Source organism: Lutra lutra, chromosome 1 (genome assembly GCF_902655055.1).
Source record: "Lutra lutra chromosome 1, mLutLut1.2, whole genome shotgun sequence".
NCBI lineage: Eukaryota > Metazoa > Chordata > Mammalia > Carnivora > Mustelidae > Lutra > Lutra lutra.
In genome coordinates, this window is record NC_062278.1 from 38,090,930 (window position 1) to 38,111,767 (window position 20,838).

At 39.3% G+C, this 20,838-nt stretch overlaps 1 protein-coding gene across 1 annotated transcript; it reads left to right on the top strand.

The window, feature by feature from the left end:
* The first annotated feature begins 16,933 nt into the window (after positions 1-16,933).
* On the top strand, positions 16,934-17,700 carry LOC125095697 (ras-related protein Rab-8A-like). Its single transcript, XM_047722113.1, has one exon. It carries the CDS (start codon positions 16,942-16,944, stop codon positions 17,563-17,565), a length of 624 nt encoding a protein of 207 aa, XP_047578069.1. The 5' UTR covers positions 16,934-16,941; the 3' UTR covers positions 17,566-17,700.
* The last annotated feature ends 3,138 nt before the right edge of the window (positions 17,701-20,838 follow it).

Genomic DNA, 20,838 nt, shown 5'->3' on the forward strand with positions numbered 1-20,838 from the left:
TACTATGTTGAATAGCAGTGGTGATAATGGACATCCCTGCCGTGTTCCTGATCTTAGCGGAAAAGCTTTCAGTTTTTCCCCATTGAGAATGATATTTGCGGTGGGTTTTTCATAGATGGCTTTGATAATATTGCAGTATATGCCCTCTATCTCTACACTTTGAAGAGTTTTGATCAGGAAGGAATGCTGTACTTTTCAAAGGCTTTTTCAGCATCTATGGAGAGTATCATATGGTTCTTGTTCTTTCTTTTATTAATATGTTGTATCACATTGATTGATTTGCGGATGTTGAACCAACCTTGCAGCCCTGGAATAAATCCCACTTGGTCGTGGTGAATAATCCTTTTAATGTACTGTTGAATCCTATTGGCTAGTATTTTGGTGTGAATTTTCGCATCTGTGTTCATCAACAATGTTGGTCTGTAATTCTCTTTTTTGATGGGATCCTTGTCTGGTTTTGGGATCAAGGTGATGCTGGCCTCATCAAATGAGTTTGGAAGTTTTCCTTCCATTTCTATTTTTTGGAACAGTTTCAGGAGAATAAGAATTAGTTCTTCTTTAAATGTTTGGTAGAATTCCCCTGGGAAGCCATCTGGCCTTGGGCTTTTTTGTTGAGAGATTTTTTTTTTTAAGATTTTATTTATTTGACAGAGAGAGAGAGAGAGAGAGAGATCACAAGTAGGCAGAGAGGCAGGCAGAGAGAGAGGGGAGGAAGCAGGCTCCCTGCGGAGCAGAGAGCCCGATACGGGGCTCGATCCCAGGACCCTGAGATCATGACCTGAGCTGAAGGCAGAGGCTTTAACCCACTGAGCCACCCAGGCGCCCCTGTTGGGAGATTTTTGATGACTGTTTCAATCTCCTGACTGGTTATGGGTCTGTTCAGGTTTTCTATTTCTTCCTGGTTCGGTTGTGGTAGTTTATATGTCTCTAAAAATGCATCCATTTCTTCCAGATTGTCAAATTTGTTGGCGTAGAGTTGCTCATAGTATGTTCTTATAATTGTCTGTATTTCTTTGGTGTTAGTTGTGATCTCTCCTCTTTCATTCATGATTTTATTTATTTGGGTCCTTTCACTTTTCTTTTTGATAAGTCTTGCCAGGGGTTTATCGATCTTATTAATACTTTCAAAGAACCAGCTCCTAGTTTCGTTGATTTGTTCTATTGTTTTTTTTTTTTTTTTTTTTTTTTTTTGTTTCTATTTCATTGATTTCTATTCTGTTCTTCATGATTTCTCTTCTCCTGCTGGGTTTAGGCTTTCTTTCTTGTTCTTTCTCCAGCTCTTTAGGTGTAGGGTTAGGTTGTGTATTTGAGACCTTTCTTGTTTCTTGAGAAAGGCTTGTAAGGCTATATATTTTCCTCTCAGGACTGCCTTTGTTGTGTCCCACAGATTTTGAACCATTGTGTTTTCATTATCATTTGTTTCCATGAATTTTTTCAATTCTTTAATTTCCTGGTTGACCCATTCATTCCTTAGAAGGATGCTGTTTAGTCTCTATGTATTTGGGTTCTTTTCAAATTTCCTCTTGTGATTTAGTTCTAACTTCAAAGCAATGTGGTCTGAAAATATGCAGGGAATGATCCCAATCTTTTGATACCAGTTGAGACCTGATTTATGACCCAGGATGTGATCTATTCTGGAGAATGTTCCATGTTCACTAGAGAAGAATGTGTATTCTGTTGCTTTGGGATGAAATGTTCTGAATATATCTGTGATGTCCACCTGGTCCAGTGTGTCATTTAAGGCCTTTATTTCCTTGTTCATCTTTTGCTTGGGTGATCTGTCCATTTCAGTGAGGGGAGTGTTAAATTCCCCTACTATTATTGTATTATTGTCGATATGTTTCTTTGATTTTGTTATTAATTGGTTTATAGTTGGCTGCTCCCACGTTAGGGGCATAGATATTTAAAATTGTTAGATCTTCTTGTTGGAGAGACCCTTTCAGTATGATATAGTGTCCTTCCTCATCTCTTATTATAGTCTTTGGCTTAAAATCTAATTGATCTGATATAAGGATTGCCACTCCTGCTTTCTTCTGATGTCTATTAGCATGGTAAATTGTTTACCACCCCCTCACTTTAAATCTGGAGGTGTCTTCAGGTTTAAAATGAGTTTCTTGTAGGCAACATATAGATTGGTTCTGTTTTTTTATCCATTCTGATGCCCTGTGTCCATTGATTGGGGCATTTAGCCCATTAACATTCAGGGTAAGTATTGAGAGATATGAATTTAGTGCCATTGTATTGCCTGTAAGGTGACTGTTATTGTATATTGTCTCTGTTTCTTTCTGATCTACTACTTTTAGGGTCTCTCTTTGCTTAGAGGACCCCTTTCAATATTTCCTGTAGAGCTGGTTTGGTATTTGCAAATTCTTTCATTTTTTGTTTGTCCTGGAAGCTTTTAATCTCTCCTTCTATTTTCAATGATAGCCTAGCTGGATATACTATACTTGGCTGCATGTTTTTCTCGTTTAGTACTCTGAATATATCGTGCCAGCTCTTTCTGGCCTGCCAGGTCTCTGTGGATAAGTCTGCTGCCAATCTAATATTTTACCATTGTACATTACAGACTTCTTTTCCCGGGCTGCTTTCAGGATCTTTTCTTTGTCACTAAGACTTGTAAATTTTACTATTAGGTGACGGGGTGTGGACCTATTCTTATTGATTTTGAGGGGGGTTCTCTGAACCTCCTGGATTTTGATGCTTGTTCCCTTTGTCATATTGGGGAAATTCTCTCTAATAATTCTCTCCAATATACCTTCTGCTCCCCTCTCTGTTTCCTCTTCTTCTGGAATCCCAATTATTCTAATGTTGTTTCATCTTATGGTGTCACTTATCTCTCGAGTTCTCCCCTCGTGGTCCAGTAGCTGTTTGTCCCTCTTTTGCTCAGCTTCTTTATTCTCTGTCATTTGGTCTTCTATATCGCCAATTCTTTCGTCTGCCTCATTTATCCTAGCAGTGAGAGCCTCCATTTTAGATTGCACCTCATTAATAGCTTTTTTGATTTCAACTTGGTTATATTTTAGTTCTTTTTTTTCTCCAGAAAGGGATTTTATATCTCCTGAGAGGGTTTCTCTAATATCTTCCATGCCTTTTTTGAGCCCTGCTAGAACCTTGAGAATCGTCATTCTGAACTCTGGATCTGACATATTACCAATGTCTGTATTGATTAGGTCCCTAGCCTCTTGTTCTTTTTTTTGTGGTGAATTTTTCCACCTTGTCATTTTGTCCAGATAAGAGTATATGAAGGAGCAAGTAAAATACTAAAAGGGTGGCAACAACCCCAGGAAAATATGCTTTAGCCAAATCAGAAGAGATCCCAAATCGTGAGGGGGGAGAAAGGGGATAAAAAGAGTTTTAGAAAAAAAAGAAAACCAATATAGAAAGAATATAAAAAGGAAAAATATATATATATATATATTAGATAAACTAGTTAAAAAACGTTAAAAAAGAAAAGGGTAAAAGTTAAAAAAATTTAGAAAAAAAAATTGAAAAAGAAAAAAAAATTAAATTAACTGCAAGGCTAAAGAATCATGGGGAGAAAGACATGAGTTCCATGCTTTGCTTTCTCCTCCTCTGGAATTCTGCTGCTCTCCTTGGTATTGAAACTGCACTCCTTGATAGGTGAACTTGGTCCTGGCTGGGTTTCTTGTTGATCTTCTGGGGGAGGGACCTGTTGTAGTGATTCTCAAGTGTCTTTGCCCCAGGCGGAGTTGCACCGCCTTTACCAGGGGCTGGGCTGAGTAATCCACTCGGGTTTGCTTTCGGGAGCTTTTGTTCCCTGAGCACTTTCCGTAGAGTTCTGGAGGGCGGGAATGAAGATGGCGGCCTCCCGGTCTCCGGCCCGGAGGAGCCGAGAGCCCGGGGCCCCACTCCTCAGTGCGCACTCAGAGAACAGCGCCCAATTACTTCAATCACCCTGCCCTGGCCACGCCCTGAGCTGCCCGAGCCTGCGACAGGTTCAAGGTAACCCCAAACTTAGAGCTAGCTCCTTGGCTCTGTCTCTGTAGCCAGCTTCCCCATTCTAATACCTGTAAGCTCTGCGACACTCAGACACCCCCGATCCTTCTGTGACCCTCCGGGCCCTGAGGCCACGCTGACCCTGAGTGGGCTTCACCCCGGTTAAGCCTCTGGAGCGATGTCCCTCAGTGGAACAGACTTTTAAAAGTCCTGATTTTGTGCTCCGTTGCTCTGCCGCTTGCCGGGAGCCGGCCCCTCCCCCCGCGGTCTATCTTCCTGTCGCTTTGGATTCACTTCTCCGCCAGTCCTACCTTTCAGAAAGTGGTTGATTTTCTGTTTCTAAAGTTGCTGCTCTTCTTCTCTTCGATCTCCCGTTGGATTTGTAGGTGTTTGCAATCTTTAGATAAGCTATCTTGCTGATCTCCCACTACCTGAAGTATTCTTAGCCTGCTACTTCTCCGCCATCTTGACTCCTCCCCCTCTTGTTTTTTGTGTGGTGAATTTTTCCGCCTTGTCATTTTGTCCAGATAAGAGTATATGAAGGAGCAAGTAAAATACTAAAAGGGTGGCAAGGACCCCAGGAAATATGCTTTAACAAAATCAGAAGAGATCCCAAATCATGAGGGGGGAGAAAGGAGATAAAAAGAGGTTCAGAAAGAAAAAAAAAAAAAAAAAGAAAAACAAAAGAAAAAAAAAGAAAATGAATAACGAAAAAATATAAAAAAAGGATATATATATATATATATATATATATATATATACACACATATATATATTAGATAAACTAGTTAAAAATGTTAAAAAAGAAAAGGGTAAAAGTTAAAAAAAATTAGCAGAAGAAGAGAGAAAAAAATTGAAAAAAAAATTAAAGTAACTGCAAGACTAAAGAATCATGGGGAGAAGAAAGCCATGAGTTCTGTGCTTTGCTTTCTCCACCTCTGGAATTCCCTTGCTCTCCTTGGTATTGATACTACACTCCTTGTTAGGTGAAGTTGGTCCTGACTGGATTCTTGTTGATCTTCTGGGGGAGGGGCCTGTTGTAGTGATTCTCAAGTGTGTTTTCCCCAGGTGGAATTGCACAGCCCTTACCAGGGGCCGGGCTGAGTAATCTGCTTGGGTTTGCTTTCGGGAGCTTTTGTTCCCTGAGCACTTTCCGTAGAGTTCTGGAGGACGAGAATGAGAATGGCGGCCTCCCAGTCTCTGGCCTGGAGGAACCGAGAGCTCAGGGCCCCACTCCTCAGTGCACCCTCAGAGAATAGCGCCCAGTTACTCCCATCTGCCTGGCCTCTGGCCACGCTCCGAGCTCACCGAGGCTGCGACGGGTTCAAGGTAACCCGGAGCTGTGAGCTCACTCCTTGGCTCTGTCTCTGTAGCCGGCTTCCCCATTCTAAAACCTACAATCTCTGCGACACTCAGCTACCCCCGATCCTTCTGTGACCCTGCAGGACCTGAGGCCACGCTGACCCCGCGTGGGCTTCACCGTGGTTAAGCCTCTGGAGCGATGTCCCTCAGCGGAACAGACTTTTAAAAGTCCTGATTTTGTGCTCTGTTGCTCCGCTGCTTGCAGGGAGCTGGCCCCTCCCCCTGCGGTCTGTCTTCCCGTTGCTTTGGATTCACTTCTCCGCCAGTCCTACATTTCAGAAAGTGGTTGATTTTCTGTTTCTAGAATTGCTGTTCTTCTTCTCTTCGATCTTCTTGGATTTATAGGTGTTTGCAGTCTTTAGATAAGCTATCTAGCTGATCTCCTGCTACCTGAAGTAGTCTCAGCCTGCTACTTCTCCGCCATCTTGACTCCTCACCCGGTAATTTGACTTCTTATAAGAATATTTTAACCTTGTTTAATGATATAAAAAAGCACATATTTTTGTGGCAAAATGATTACCCCACCTTTATTCTCATCATCTACAGAGAGAAGCATCATACACAAATTAATATTTAAATATGTCTATTCTGAAATTAGAACAAGAGAGTCTTGAATAGAATTGAAAGAACTTGGAATATATATAATAATGTTTAGAAAAAATAGACATAATATTAAAGATTGATTTGGGAAAGTGCAAGGATAAGAATGAGGTCTGGTGAGCAATGGAAGAAAGGGTAATTTCTGGAGTAATAAAAATATATAGATGGAATTTTCATTAAATTTCTTGTTATTTAGTATAAACACTCCTATGTATCCATGAAAAATCTTCAAAATACCTACATTTGTCAGTAATATTTTGTGGAGTTGATTATCTCTCTATCTGTTAGTTCAGTTTTAAGGTTAGCATCAAGAAAAACTAGGGATTATCCATGATGGGTAATCAATGGTTTAGAGATTGGATTAGAAATACTTGAAAACTTCTAAGTTTCCTGTTAATTTATTTTTAATATAGATGTCCAAATAGCTCAGAATTTTTTTTTCTATTCTCTTATTTTAGGCTAAATAACAGCTATAAAATCCTACTCCTGGGTCCTGTGAATCACTTTATATGACAAAAGGGACCTTGAAGATGTAACTAAGTTAAGGATCATGAGATGGAAAGATTATCCTTGTTTACCTTGGTAGAACATACATGTAATCACAGAGGTCCTTATAAGGGGATACAGAGGGAAGTTGGACACCAGAAAAGAAGGCAATGAAAAGACAGAAGCAAGTATTGGAATGATGTAGCCACAAGCCAAGGAATGCCAGATTACACTGGGAGTCAAAAAAGCCAGAGGACAGATTGTCCTGTGGAGCCTCAAGAAGGAACCAGACCTTCTGGCGCTTTCATTTTAGTCCTGTAAGACCCATTTTGGACTTATGGCCATCAGAATAATAAAATAATTACCAGAAATGGCAGAATTAGAAGGGTATCATTCTAGGAAGAAGAAAAGCAAGTATATAGAACAAAAACTAGAAATGAACCCAGCATACTGTAGGAACAATAAAAACACAGACATGGCTGAAGTATACTTGATGAGTGGGACAATGTAGCAGAATAAAGTATGAGTGTTAGGTAGGGACCAGTTTCAGCACAACTTTGTCAATTAAGGTTCAGAAATGTAGAGACACACTTCTAGATCTCTGTGGGGCAGAAGACTCCAGTGGAGAGGTAAAGCAGAATGGGAATGATTGGACTGATAACGGAGGATAAACAGAAGGGGGAGGGAGCCACCAGAAGTGACCCCTGGAAAGTAGTACCCCAATATGAGAATGTCCTGTGATTGGGAACCAGCATTAACTTGGAGTCTGGTTAAAAGCACTCAAAAAGAGCAAAAGATCTTTAGGGGCAACTGGTGGAATTGGAAAGTCATGGTCATGAGCCTAAGACCACGGACCCAAGACAGCCACTGCCAGCAACCACCCATGCCAGAGAGAGTGTGGTGAAGCCTCCAGGCTGTGGTCCCTGAGCTGCTGGCATGTGTGAGAGAGTCTGGTGTGGATGCCAGCCAGCACTCTCTAAACCAGAGCCTTTTGTACTCTGTATGTGCACTGTGTGACCAGGGCCTACACTGAACTCCCCACCCTCCCCTGAGAGTGCTCCATGCCAGGGCTAGCTGGTGGTCTCTAGGACTGGCCGAGAGTCTGAACACTCTCTGCCCAGGTTTGAAAATTTCAGTGCATTATCTCTGGTTGGGATCTGTTGGGCAGTCTAGACCCCAGACAGCAGTCCTGGTAAAGGCAGCCACTGGAAGTGGGCACCCTGGACCAATATTGCTCACAGTTTTACTAGCACAGGGGTGCACTTTACTAGACAACTGGGCGCTTTGAACAACTACTGAGATGGTGGCTGGGGATGGGCACACTTACAGGAGGTTGCACAGCTCAACACATTTTGCAGAAGGGGGATCTGTGTGTTCTGGACCACCCAGAGGGGACCAGACTGAGGCTTCTCTCTGAGACTGAGGTTTGGGTGCAGTTTGTTTTCCAATAATCTCCAAAAAGCGGTAAAAAGCTCCCAAAGAACAAAAACCTTCAGAGAACAAAAGCCTGAAAAACCAGTTTCCACAGAGCCCAGCCCTTTGATAGGGGGCAGGAGGACTCAACCCAAGCAAGACTGACTGAAAAACAACATGGCAGACCCCTCCCCCAGAAAGCCATCCAAAAGAATGAGAGGACAACCACCACAGGGTTCCCATAAAACTGTAAAACCCCAATATCAGGGGAAAAGAAGATATTAAGCTCCCAGTATTGCCCTAAAATCTGTATATTTTGTAGATACAACTTTTATTTTTAATTTGTTCTCACCATTCTTGCTCTTTTAAAATTTTTAACCTGTTTACCATTACTATGAGAAGTTCAATACAACAAATTCTATAATAACCTTTTAACTTGAACTTTTTTCATACATACACCTGTGCTTTTCTATTTTTTTAATATACATATAAATATAAGCTTCAAGGTAATCCTCTTTCCCTAATCAATACTTCCCCTATATATAAACCAGTTTTAATCTTCCTTTATCTCTGGAAAGTTGAGTCCTTTAACAAAGATATTAAGATACACCCAGGAAGAATCAAAATAATCTTCTTGGCCCACACTGAGGAGTTATAACCACCCTCCCATCTTTTTCTTCTGTCAGTGTTTCTGTGTATTTTGTTTTTGTTTTTGTTCTGGTATTATACAAATCTTGTACTTGGGGTTCATTTTGGCTGGGCTATTTTTTTTTTTTTCTTGTCTTTTACTTTTGTTGGTCTTTTTGTTTGTCCGCTTTTGTTTGTATACCTTATAAATCTTACCTTTGGGGCCCATTCTGTCTGGGTCTTTTCTTCTTCTTCTTCTTCTTCTTCTTCTTCTTCTTCTTCTTCTTCTTCCTCTTTGTCGTCGTCTTCTTCTTCTTCTTTTTTTTCCCTGTCTCTCTCTTTCTCGATCTCCTTTTTTCTTTTTTCTTTCTTTTTGGTGGTGACTTCAAATTGCTTAGAAACATTCCAGGGTGCACCTTGCCTGGATCATGGTTGATATGTTCAGCTACACATTCCCTCAATCACCATTCACCAATGACTAGAAGGAGGAATGCCCAAGAGAGGAAAATTCAGAGACTGTGCCTTCTCCATCAGAGCTACTGGATATGGACATAAACAGTATGTAGGAAAGGGAATTCAGGGTAACAATTATCCAGGCAATAGCTAGATTGGAGAAAACTATTAATGACAACATGGAATCAATTAGGGCAAAAGTGAAAGATGCCCAAGAAGAAGTTAAAAATGCTATCAATGAGGTCCAATCTAACCAAATTCTCTAACAGCTAGGGTAACCAAGGTAGAAGATAGAATTAGTGATCCAGAAGACAAAATGATAGAGGAAAAAATATCAGGAAGAGGCCTGGAACAAATAGGTTGGAAACCATGAAAACAGAATTAGGGAAATAAATGATGCCATGAAACGTTCCAATGTCAGAATTATTGGGATCCCTGAGGGGGAGGAGAAATAAAGAAGACTAGAAGATATAGTTGAACAAATTCTCCATGAAAATTTTCCCAATCTGGGGAATGGAACCAGCATTCCTATTGTAGAGGTAGAAAGAACACTCCCCCAAGATCATAGAATCTAGAAAGACCTTGAGATACCTGATTGTGAAACTGATGAATAATAATTTTAGACAGGAGCTCTTGTGAGCTGTTAGGGGGAAGAGATTCCTTATGTACAGAGGAAGGGCCATCAGAATAACCTCAGATCTGTCCACAGAAACCTGGCAAGCCAGAAAGGGCTGGCAAGACATATTCAGGGACTAAATGAGAAGAACATGCAGACCAGAATACTCTATCCAGCAAGGCTGACATTCAAAATGGATGGAGAGATAAAGAGCTTCCAAGACTGGCAAGGTTTAAAAGAGTATGCTACCACCAAGCTGGCACTACAAGAAATATTAAGGGGAGTTCTATAAAAGAAGAAGGAACAAAAGAATGTCATAGAACAGAGATTTACAGAGGCACTCTATAGAAACAAGGACCTCGCAGGCAACATGATGTTGATAAAAATGTATCTTTCAATAATCACTCTCAACTTGAACAGCCTTAACCCTCCTGTAAAATGGCACAGGGATGCAGACTGGATAAAATGACAGGACCCATCCCTATGTTATCAACAAGAGACCCATTTTGAACCTAAAGATACATCCAGACTGAAAGTGAAGGGATGGAGAAGCATCTTTCATGCCAATAGGCCTCAAAAGAAAGCTGGGGCAGTGATTCTCATATCAGATAAATTAGATTTTAAACTAAAGACTGTAGTCATAGATAAAGGACACTACATCATTCTTAAAGGGTCTACCCACCAAGATGATCTAAAAATTGTAAATATTTATGCCCCTAATATGGGAGCATCCAACTAAATAAGCCAACTGTGAATCAAGATAAAGAGTCATATTGATATGAATACATTAATAGTAGGGGATCTTAACACACTATTCTCAGTAACAGACAGATCATCTAAGCAGAAAAATCAATAAAGAAACAAGAGCTCTGAATGAAAAATTGGACCGGATGGACTATATATATATATATATATATATATATATATATATAAAACATTCCACCCTAAAACAACAGAATACTCATTCTTCTTGAGCACACATGGAACTTTCTCCAGAATAGACCACATACTGGGTCACAAATCAGGGCTTAACTGATACAAAAAGTCTGAGATTATACCCTGCATATTCTCAGAACAAAATGCTTTGAAACTGAAACTCAACCACAAGAAAAAAGTTTGCAAGGAATTCAAACACTTGGAAACTAAAGACCACCTTGCTTAAAAATATTTGGAACAACTAGAAAGTCAAAGAACTTAAACAATTCATGGAAACCAATGAGAATGAAGACACGTCGGTCCAAAACCTATGGGATACGTCAAAGGCAGTCCTAAGGCGGAAATACATAGCCATCCAAGCCTCACTCAAAAAAAAAAAAAAAAAATCCAGAAAACACTAGCTCTCTTTACACCTTAAAGAACTGGAGAATCAACAACAAATTAAGCCAACCCCAGACACAAGAAGGGAAATAATCAAGATTAGAGTAGATATCAATGAGATAGAAACTAAAGATAGAGTAGAACACTCTACGAAACTAGAAGCTGGTTTTTTGAAAGAATGAAGAAGATCGATAAACCATTGCCAAAACTTATTCAAAAGAAAAGAAAGAAGACCCAAATTCATAAAATTATGAATGAAAAGTGATAGATCACGACTAACACCAAGGAAATAGAAAAAAACCATCAGAAATTATTATCAACAGTTATATGCCAATAAGTCAAGAAGCAACCTAGATGAAATGGATGCATTCCTGGAAACCTATAAAATTCTGAAACTGAATCAGGAAGAAATTGACAACCTGAATAGACCAATATCTAGTAACAAGAGTGAAGCACTGATCAAAAAAACTCCCAAAAAACAAGAGTCCAGGACCTGATGGATTCCCTGGAGAAGTCTACCAAACATTCAAAGAGGAAACACCTATTCTCCGGAAGCTGTTTCAAAAAAATATAAACAGAAGGAAAACTTCCAGACTCTTTCTATGAGGCAGCATTACCCTGGTCCCCAAACCAGGCAAAGACCCCACCAAAAAGGAGAATTTCAGACCAATATCCCTGATGAGTATGGATGCTAAGATTCTCAACAAGGTCCTAGCTAATAGGATCCAACAGTACATTAAAAAGATTATCTACCATGACCAGGTGGGATTTATCCCTGGGATGCAAGGGTGATTCAACATTCTCAAGTCAATCAATGTGATATAACAAATCAATAAGAGAAGAGAGAAGAACCACATGGTCCTCTCAATTGATGCAGAAAAAGCATTTGACAAGATACAACATCTGTTCCTGATTAAAATGACTCAAAGTATAGGGATAGAGGGAACATTCCTCAACTTCATAAAATCTATCTATGAAAAAACCACAGTGAATATCATCCTTAATGGGGAAAAGCTGACAGCCTTCCCTTTGAGATCAGGAACATGACAAGGATGCCCACTCTCACCACTCTTGTTCAACATAGTACTAGAAGTCCTAACAACAGCAATCAGACAACAAAAAGGAAATAAAAGGTATTCAAATTGGCAATGAAGAAGTCAAACTCTCTCTTCACAGATGACATGATTCTTTATATGGAAAACCCAAAAGACCCAACCCCCAAACTACTAGAACTCATACAGCAATTCAGTAATGTGGCAGGATACAAAGTCAATGTACAGAAATCAGTTGCTTTCTTATACACTAACAATGAAAATACAGAAAGGGAAATTGGTGAATTGATTCCATTTACTATAGCACCAAGAACCATGAGACACCTGGAAATAAACCTAACCGAAGAGGTAAAGGGCCGGTACTCAAGAAACTGTAGAACACTCATGAAAGAAATTGAAGAAGACACAAAGAGATGGAAGATCATTCCATGCTTATGGGATCAGAAGAATAAACATTGTTAAAATGTCTATACCGCCTAGAGCAATCTATACTTTCAATGCCATCCTGATCAAAATTGCACTGGTATTTTTCAAAGAGCTGCAACAAACAATCCTAAAACTTGTATGGAACGAGAAGATACCCTGCATTGCTAAGGAAATGTTGAAAAAGAAAAACAAAGCTGGGGAATCACCTTGCCTGATATCAAGTTTTACTACAAAGCTATGATCACCAAGACAGCATGGTACTGGCACAAAAACAGACACATAGACCATCAGAACAGAGTAGAGAAGCCAGATATGGCCCCTCAACTCTGTGGTCAAATGATCTTTGACAAAGCAGGAAAAAATATACAGTGAAAAAAAAAAAAGTCTCTTCAACAAATGGTGCTGGGAAAATTGGACAGCTATGTGTAGAAGAATGAAACTTAAACATTCTCTTAGATCATATGCAAAGATGACATGAAAATGGATGAAAGACCTCAACGTGAGGCAGGAATCTATCAAAATCCTAGAGAAGAACATAGGCAGTAACGTGAAAATGAACTTTTGGGACTTCATCAAGATCAAAAGCTTCTGCACAGCAAAGGAAACAGTCAAAAAAACTAGGCAACCCACAGAATGGGAGAAGATGTTTACAAATGACAATACAGACAAAGGGCTGATATCCAAGATCTATAAAGAACTTCTCAAACTCAACACACATGAAACATAGTCATGTCAAAAAAATGGGCAGAAGACATGAACAGACACTTCTCCAAAGAAGACATACAAATGGCTAACAGACATGAAAAAATGTTCATTATCATTAGCCATCAGAGAGATTCAAATCAAAACCACATTGAGATACCACCTTACACTAGTTAGAATGGCCAAAATTAACAAAATAGTAAACATGTGTTGGACAGGACGTGGAGAAAAGGGAACCCTCTTACACTGTTGGTGCAGTCACTTTGGAAAACTGTGGAGATTCCTTAAGAAATTAAAAATAGAGCTTCCCTATGGCCTTGCAATTGCACTACTGGGTATTTACCCCAAGGATAGAGAGGTAGTGAAAAGAAGGGCCATCTGTACCCCAGTGTTCATAGCAGCAAAGGCCACAACAGCCAAACTGTGAAAAGAACCAAGATGTCCTTCAACGGGCAAATTGATAAAGATATGGTCCATATATACAATGGAGTATTATGTCTCCATCAGAAAGGATGAATACCCGACTTTTGTATCAGCATGGATGGGACTGGAAGAGATTATGCTGAGTGAAATAAGTCAAGCAGAAATAGTCAATTATCAAATGGTTTCACTTACTTGTGGAACATAAGGAAAAACATGGAGAACATTGGGAGATGGAAAGAAGTGAGTTGGGGGAAGTTGGAGGGGGAGACAAATGATGAGAGACTGTGGACTCTGAGGAACAAACTCTGGGTTTTGGAGGGGGGGGGATGGGGTGTGTGGTGAGCCTGGTGGTGGGTATTATGAAAGGCATCTATTGCATGGAGCACTAGGTGTGGTGTTTAAACAATGAATTCTGAAACACTGCAAGGAAATATAATAAAATTAAATTTAAAAATTAAAAACACAGAATAATAAAAAGAAAATAAATGATTGATTATTATGAAAACAAAAATAAAACACGTTTTTAAAAAATAAATAAAAATAAATCAAAAACAAAAATAAGATTAATATCTGACTTGCCCATTTAATTCTTACTGTAAAAATTAAACTGAGGATAACTGTATGTAAGATGTATATAAAATTATATATAAAAATGCAATTCTAAGAGTGAAGTGACATATAAATAGGCAAAGAGCAATGCTGAATAGCTTGGAGTCTGTGGAAAAATTAAATTGACTCCTAACTTTAAGACTGCCTCTCCCCTCCTGTATTTTCTGAGGAATTAAATAAATTCTGAGTTTCATCTGTTTCCCACAAAATGATAGTAATGACAATTTCTTGAATTACTAAAAACTATTATGTGATAATGTATATAAAACACATAGCACACAGCCTCACACAGATTTTTTTAGTTTATATTAAATAGTTAAAATAACTAATCAGTTAACTAATTAAACCAAATTATCATATTATTATTATTTTTTTAGTGTTAATGGGTTTGGTCGTAGTAGTGATAATGTGGTAGTAATAGAAGTGATAGTACTAGTAGTCTCAGAATTAAAATAAGACAAGCTGTACTATCATTCTTTTTTTTTTTTTAAGATTTTATTTATTTATTTGACAAAGAGAGATCACAAATAGGCAAAGAGGCAGGCAGAGAGAGAGGGGGAAGCAAGCTTCCTGCTGAGCAGAGAGCCCAATTTGGGGCTTGATCCCAGGACCCCAGCCAGGATCATGACCTGAGCCGAAGACAGAGGCTTAACCCACTGAGCCACCCTGACGCCCTATCATTCCTTTGATTATGAAATGCTTCAGGACAGTCTGCAAGCAAGTATATACTATTTGTTTCATATTCTCTTAAAAATAACAAAAATAACATTTTCCATTTTAAGAGTTTTACAATAATAATAGCATAAGTTTGTCTGATTCCAACGAGTCCAATACTGATTTTAACTCCAAAAATTAAAAAAAAAAAAAAATTGAGAGGGGTTAAGCTTACTTTCCATTTGTAGGCTTACATACGTTGAAGTAGCTTGGAGTAAATGAAAGAGCTTCAAATTTGCATTCAGAGTAACATGATTAATAAGCAATACTTAAGTCTACCAATATCTCAGTTCCCTCATCTATACAATGGCAATAATAGTACCTATGTTATACGGGATTAAATGTGGTACAATTTAAAGTTCCTTGAACATTGCTTGGTACATACACAATAAATAATAACTTTTTATTATGTCTTACTCAAAAACCTGACTTCTATCTGCTACCTTTATTGGAACTGTTAAAGTTATTATTAAATCAAAATGATTCTATGTTCCACATCTACTCTTCCTAAAGAGGAATTGTGTATTGATCATTAGCTTTAGGTCACCCTTCCAGATGCCTTGTACCTTCTGCACCTGAAACAATCTCTAAAATACATGCATTTTATCTCAGATATCTGAAATCATATCAGATGCTTTATTTCTTTGAGTTCAGATTAATGCAATATAAGCACGGAGATTTATCTCAGTTGAATTAGTAATCACTTACTCTTTTGCTGGGCAGATATCTTCATGGTTTTCTGCTTTTCTTACACCTCTGAAGAAACTGACTAAGCAGGTAGTAATGAAAAAGACAAACTAGTCAAAACAGCTTTAAAAATGTGACCTGTTTTCTCATTTTCATGTATGTTTTTCATATTTGGTTTTTCTTCCTCCTTTAGTTTTTCACACTTTCTCCCTTTTGGTTACTTTTTCCAATTTTTTTTTTAAGATTTTATTTATTTGACACAGAGAGTGATTACAAGTAGGCAGAGAGGCAGAGAGAGGGGAAAGCCGTCTCCCTGCTGAGCAGAGAGCCTGACGTGGGCTTCAATCCCATGACCCTGAGATCATGATCTGAGCTGAAGGCAGAGGCTTAACCCACAGAGCACCCAGGCAACTACTTTTTCCAGTTTCTTTACACTCTTTAAGAGGTCATTCTTAGGGTATTATTTCGCCAAAAAAAAAAAAAAGAAAAAAAACTATAATTCACACAAATTTCTATAGCTATGTTCCTTTTGTTGTTTTTATTTATTTTTCCTCCTGTGATATATACTGTTTGTCTGGTAAAGAACTCATACTCTCAAAGTCCTTCTGTCACTCCTGTTATTTTTTTTCCAGTTGAAGTTTTCTTATTAAGATCACCAGAAAAACTGATTGATCAAGCAAAGCTGGCTTTATTAAAATTTCTAGGCAGAAATTTTACAACCTTTCCAGAGTCTCAGGAATGTCTCAAAGGGGAAGTCGGGCAGAATTAGTGATATTTGGTAAAATGGATAATTTGCTTAAAAGGTGGTGAATTCATCCTTGGAACATGAATCTATTTAATGTTATGGTTAAATCAGTCTATGCTCTTATCCTGGAAAATATGGCCTTAGCAAGCTGCTTTTTAAAAAACTTTAACTCAAGCTATGTTGCAATGTTTGTTCAGTCTGTTTTGTGAGTCATGGTACATTTGCTTTCCAAATTTGGCTTTTGTTCTATTTCTCACTCCTTCCCCCAACTCCCTTCTTCTTCCTTCCCTGTAAGAGAGAAAAATACTACTAATTAATAGTTGAGAAATTATAAGCAAATCCATGTCTTTGCTAGTAAGTAATAGAAATAAATCTGAAAATGACTCTAATCCAAATACTCTCTTAGCTATGTTGCTAGTAACGTTCCTAAATATGTTAGAAAACATATTTTTAAATGATCAATCATTTAGGTATGCATGCTTTTTTCATAAGAAATGATGAAAATTAAATGATTAAATGATTAAATTTAATTATTTATGATTTAAATGATTTAAATGATTTAAATTTAATTATTAAATGATTGACAATATATATTATACTGGAATATACATATGGAAAAATATGTAGAGAAATTTCATATATATGGAAAAATCATGATCTGGAAGTATTTTATTATATCTCATGGCCAATGCATAATTTCTTCATGACTGATTTTTCAGTGTTTTAAATGCAGACCTTGGAGAGAGTGTAATATGGCGAAGACCTACGATTACCTGTTCAAGCTGCTGCTGATCGGGGACTCGGGGGTGGGGAAGACCTGTGTCCTGTTCCGCTTCTCCGAGGACGCCTTCAACTCAACTTTCATCTCCACCATAGGAATTGACTTTAATATCAGGACCATAGAACTCGATGGCAAGAGAATTAAGCTACAGATATGGGACACAGCTGGTCAGGAACGGTTTCGGACGATCACAACAGCCTACTACAGGGGCGCAATGGGCATCATGCTGGTCTATGACATCACCAATGAGAAGTCCTTTGACAACATCTGGAACTGGATTCGGAACATTGAGGAGCATGCTTCTGCAGATGTCGAAAAGATGATACTCGGGAACAAGTGTGATGTGAACGACAAGAGACAAGTTTCCAAGGAACAGGGAGAAAAGCTGGCCCTGGACTATGGAATCAAGTTCATGGAGACAAGTGCGAAGGCCAACATCAACGTGGAGAATGCATTTTTCACTCTCGCCAGAGACATCAAAGCAAAAATGGACAAAAAATTGGAAGGCAACAGTCCCCAAGGGAGCAATCAGGGAGTCAAAATCACACCAGACCAGCAGAAGAGGAGCAGCTTTTTCCGATGTGTTCTTCTGTGAGGAGCACTGCCTTACTCTGAGCCTCGCTCAGCCGAGCTGACTGTGCCTGTCCTGAGTGAGGCCCTCACTCAGCCCGGGCCCTCCCCCTCCAACACTCCCTGCCGTGCTGCGGCCCCTGGGCCCATGGCCACCAGACACAATTGAGAAACTGTTTATTTTAGTAACTGATCTTTTTCAACTTTGGAGACGGAATAAGTTAAGAATTTGCGATTTTTCCCTCAATGTCTGCAGAACGGGCCCTCTCCTCGCATAATCAGAGAGAAAGACGGAGTTGAGGTGTGACCATGAACGTCAGCCAACATGGCGGGCCTCCGCCTCCAGGCCTTTAATCCTCATCTCACTGCAGCACAACTAAAGCCCCACCGGAAAGCCCGTTCACAGCCCCACCACAGAAGCCAGGCCCCCAGAGGCCAGCGAGGGTTCCGGGAGTTCCAGGCCCCACACCGAGCGAGGGGACGCATGCCAGGCCCACGAAGCGTCCACCTAGCACATCTGACGCCTACTTTCTTCTCTTCTGTCAGTTTTGGACAAGTGACAAAAACCATCCCCCCCCCCCCCCCCGCCTTCTTCGCAACTGTCAGACCAACCAAAGGGAAGCACAAATTACGGAAATCCTGAGGAAAGAAGCGTGGGGTGGCCCTTCCTGTTCACAGCCAGGTGCTGGTCTGTAGTCCAGCGAGGCCTCGGGCATGGTCACTGGGCCTCTTGGCATTCCCCATCTGAGCACCGAGAGGACACCACATGGGCCACAGGTGACCCCGAACACACAACCACACATGGTCCACCTGTGCTTGGGGCATCTGCCTCTTGCCCCCCACCCAAGCGCCCCCCCCCCACGCCTCTTCCCTCCCTTTGTCTCCAAATCGGACATCCTTTCTAGCTGAGATTTTTATTTTTCCTGATCTGTAGTGTCATGAAATGATTCCGTCTTTGATTTCCAGCGGCAGACCCAGGTGACGGAGCTCGGGCCCACCTCTTGGCCGGGTGGGCTGGGAGCGTGAGGCTGCGCTTGGCCTGGGCCGGGGCACAGGCGCCAGACTGAGCGCGGAGCAGTTGAGTTGGTTTTAACTGCCGTCACCTGGTTGTGTTGTGACAGCTCTGCCCTCCTGTGGAGACTGTGCAACTGGGACCAGGTAACCAGGTCGGAGGGGCGTCACCCGGGAACTTTTCTTTCTCTTTCTGCCCGCCCCCCCGGTCTTCGCTACCCACCCCCCCCAAGCTGCTGTCAGTCCAAGCCATTGGCGTTGTAGTTTTTTTCTTTTGTGAATTAAAACCAACATACCAGCAAAAAATAAATAAATAAATAAATAAAATAAATGCAGACCCTAATGGTGTAGTAAAAGCTCTAAACGGTTCCCTCACTGGTGTCGTCATCACTTTATTTCACATCATATAAGTTGTGAAAAGAAAGAAAATTTGTGTTGTTATAGCTTTCAAATGGAATTACAGGGCTCTCTTTTAGAAAAGTAGATATCATTTATTTGAGAAATATCATTCATGAAGTTAAAGTACAGGAAGCAAGGAGAATTGGATTAGAAATGAGCAGATAAGTTTTCCCCACTCCCTTGATGTTACTGGAAGCAACATGATGAGTGCACGAAGTATTTGCTCAAACTATACAATACTCCTGGGCATGGAATAGTGTCCCTTTTATGCACCAACACAAAAAACAACAACAAACTTTAATATTAAAAATAAAATAAATGCTTTTTCTGTCTGAAAGCATTAAAGGTGTGTGTTTTTTTATTAGACAACTCTGTGACTTCACTCCATGAGAGATCTGTAAAATAAATAAATAATTTATACACTACAAAATAAAGACTAATTTGGTGAATATAAATGAAGGAAAATAATTTATTCAGTTACTTTGCATTTAATATTTTAGAGTCTCTCTTCCAATAAGTTAGCTGTAACTTTGCATTTTTTTTTTTTTTCTGAGGGAATGTTGGTGTCCTAGAATCAGAAACTGGTTCAAGTCAATGGTTCTTCCTATAATTTGTAAAAAAGCTAAAAATGACTAAACTAAATATACTAGAAACTTCAAAGAGTAAGAGCAAAACTAGGAGTGATTTTTAGAGGAGCAGGAATGAAGAGACAAAGATTATCCAAACTTGAAGAGTGGGAACTTGCTAAGCATTTAGTATGGGGTCTTTGGAGAGTTGGAAAGGCCTCAGAGCAGCTCTGTGAGTGGTGCCTCAGGAGGATGGAACCTAAGCACTCAAGTGTCTGATCTTGCCAATATTCCCTGGCTCCAAGTTTGGTGTGAAAGTCTGAGAAACACTGAATCTCCAGGCATACTCAGATAAACTAGGGTAGCCAATCAGTACTTTGACAGTGTGTGACAATCTGAAACTTCCAAATAGCTCTGGAGGAAAACTTAATAATCTAGGAATGAATTTTTCACTAGTCCTCAAAGATGCAGAGAAAACACACTCAAAGTTGAGTTAGTTTAACATCTACCTGAAACCAATAAACAATGGATATTTATATGACACATGATGTTGTTACCTTCTGGGACAAATGAGCTCAGATACACATAGAGAACTAGAGATCTACAGGCAACCTTAGAAGAAATATTTAAATTTTATAAGGCATGAACAAAGATTCTAATATCATATCTTATGCTATGGAACATTGTTTCAGTTCCATTGAAGTAAAATATATCCTGTTATTTCTAAGCATGCATACACACACACACACACACACACACACACACATAAATGGTCTTTTGCAGTCCCTAGTGTAAGGCCACCTCTGAGTAGGAACTATAAAATACCATGAGAAACATCAAAACCATTTCAATGGATTTAGGAAAAGTGTTAAATTTATTGGCCACCCCAGGCCTAAAATTAAATCCGGTGTTTGCATTTCAATGGAGAGCTAAAACTCACTGAGAATGAGAGATGTATATTGGTAATTTTAAATACATTACAAATCCACAAACCCTTAATTTTCTCTCACACTTACTCCTCCATAATTTCTAATCAAATCCCAAAGTGGCATCCTATGTAAGTATAGGTCTTTTTTTAAAAAAATTCTGAATAAAAAGCAGTATTATTTATTTTTACAAATAAGAAATCTTAAATTATACAAGTTTAGCAATATATATATACTCATAGAGGGTGGGAATTCTACAAAATTTTCAAGTCATTTCATTCAATACATATTTATTGAACATATAGTAAATACACTCTAGGGGATGTAAAAATAAATCAGCTTGAATTCCCTCCTTAAAAAATGGAAAAACACAGCAAAAAAGATCACCTCCCATAA

Excerpts from the sequence above, each read along its gene's own strand:
- LOC125095697 (XM_047722113.1), top strand. The coding sequence starts at position 16,942 with ATGGCGAAGACCTACGATTACCTGTTCAAGCTGCTGCTGATCGGGGAC.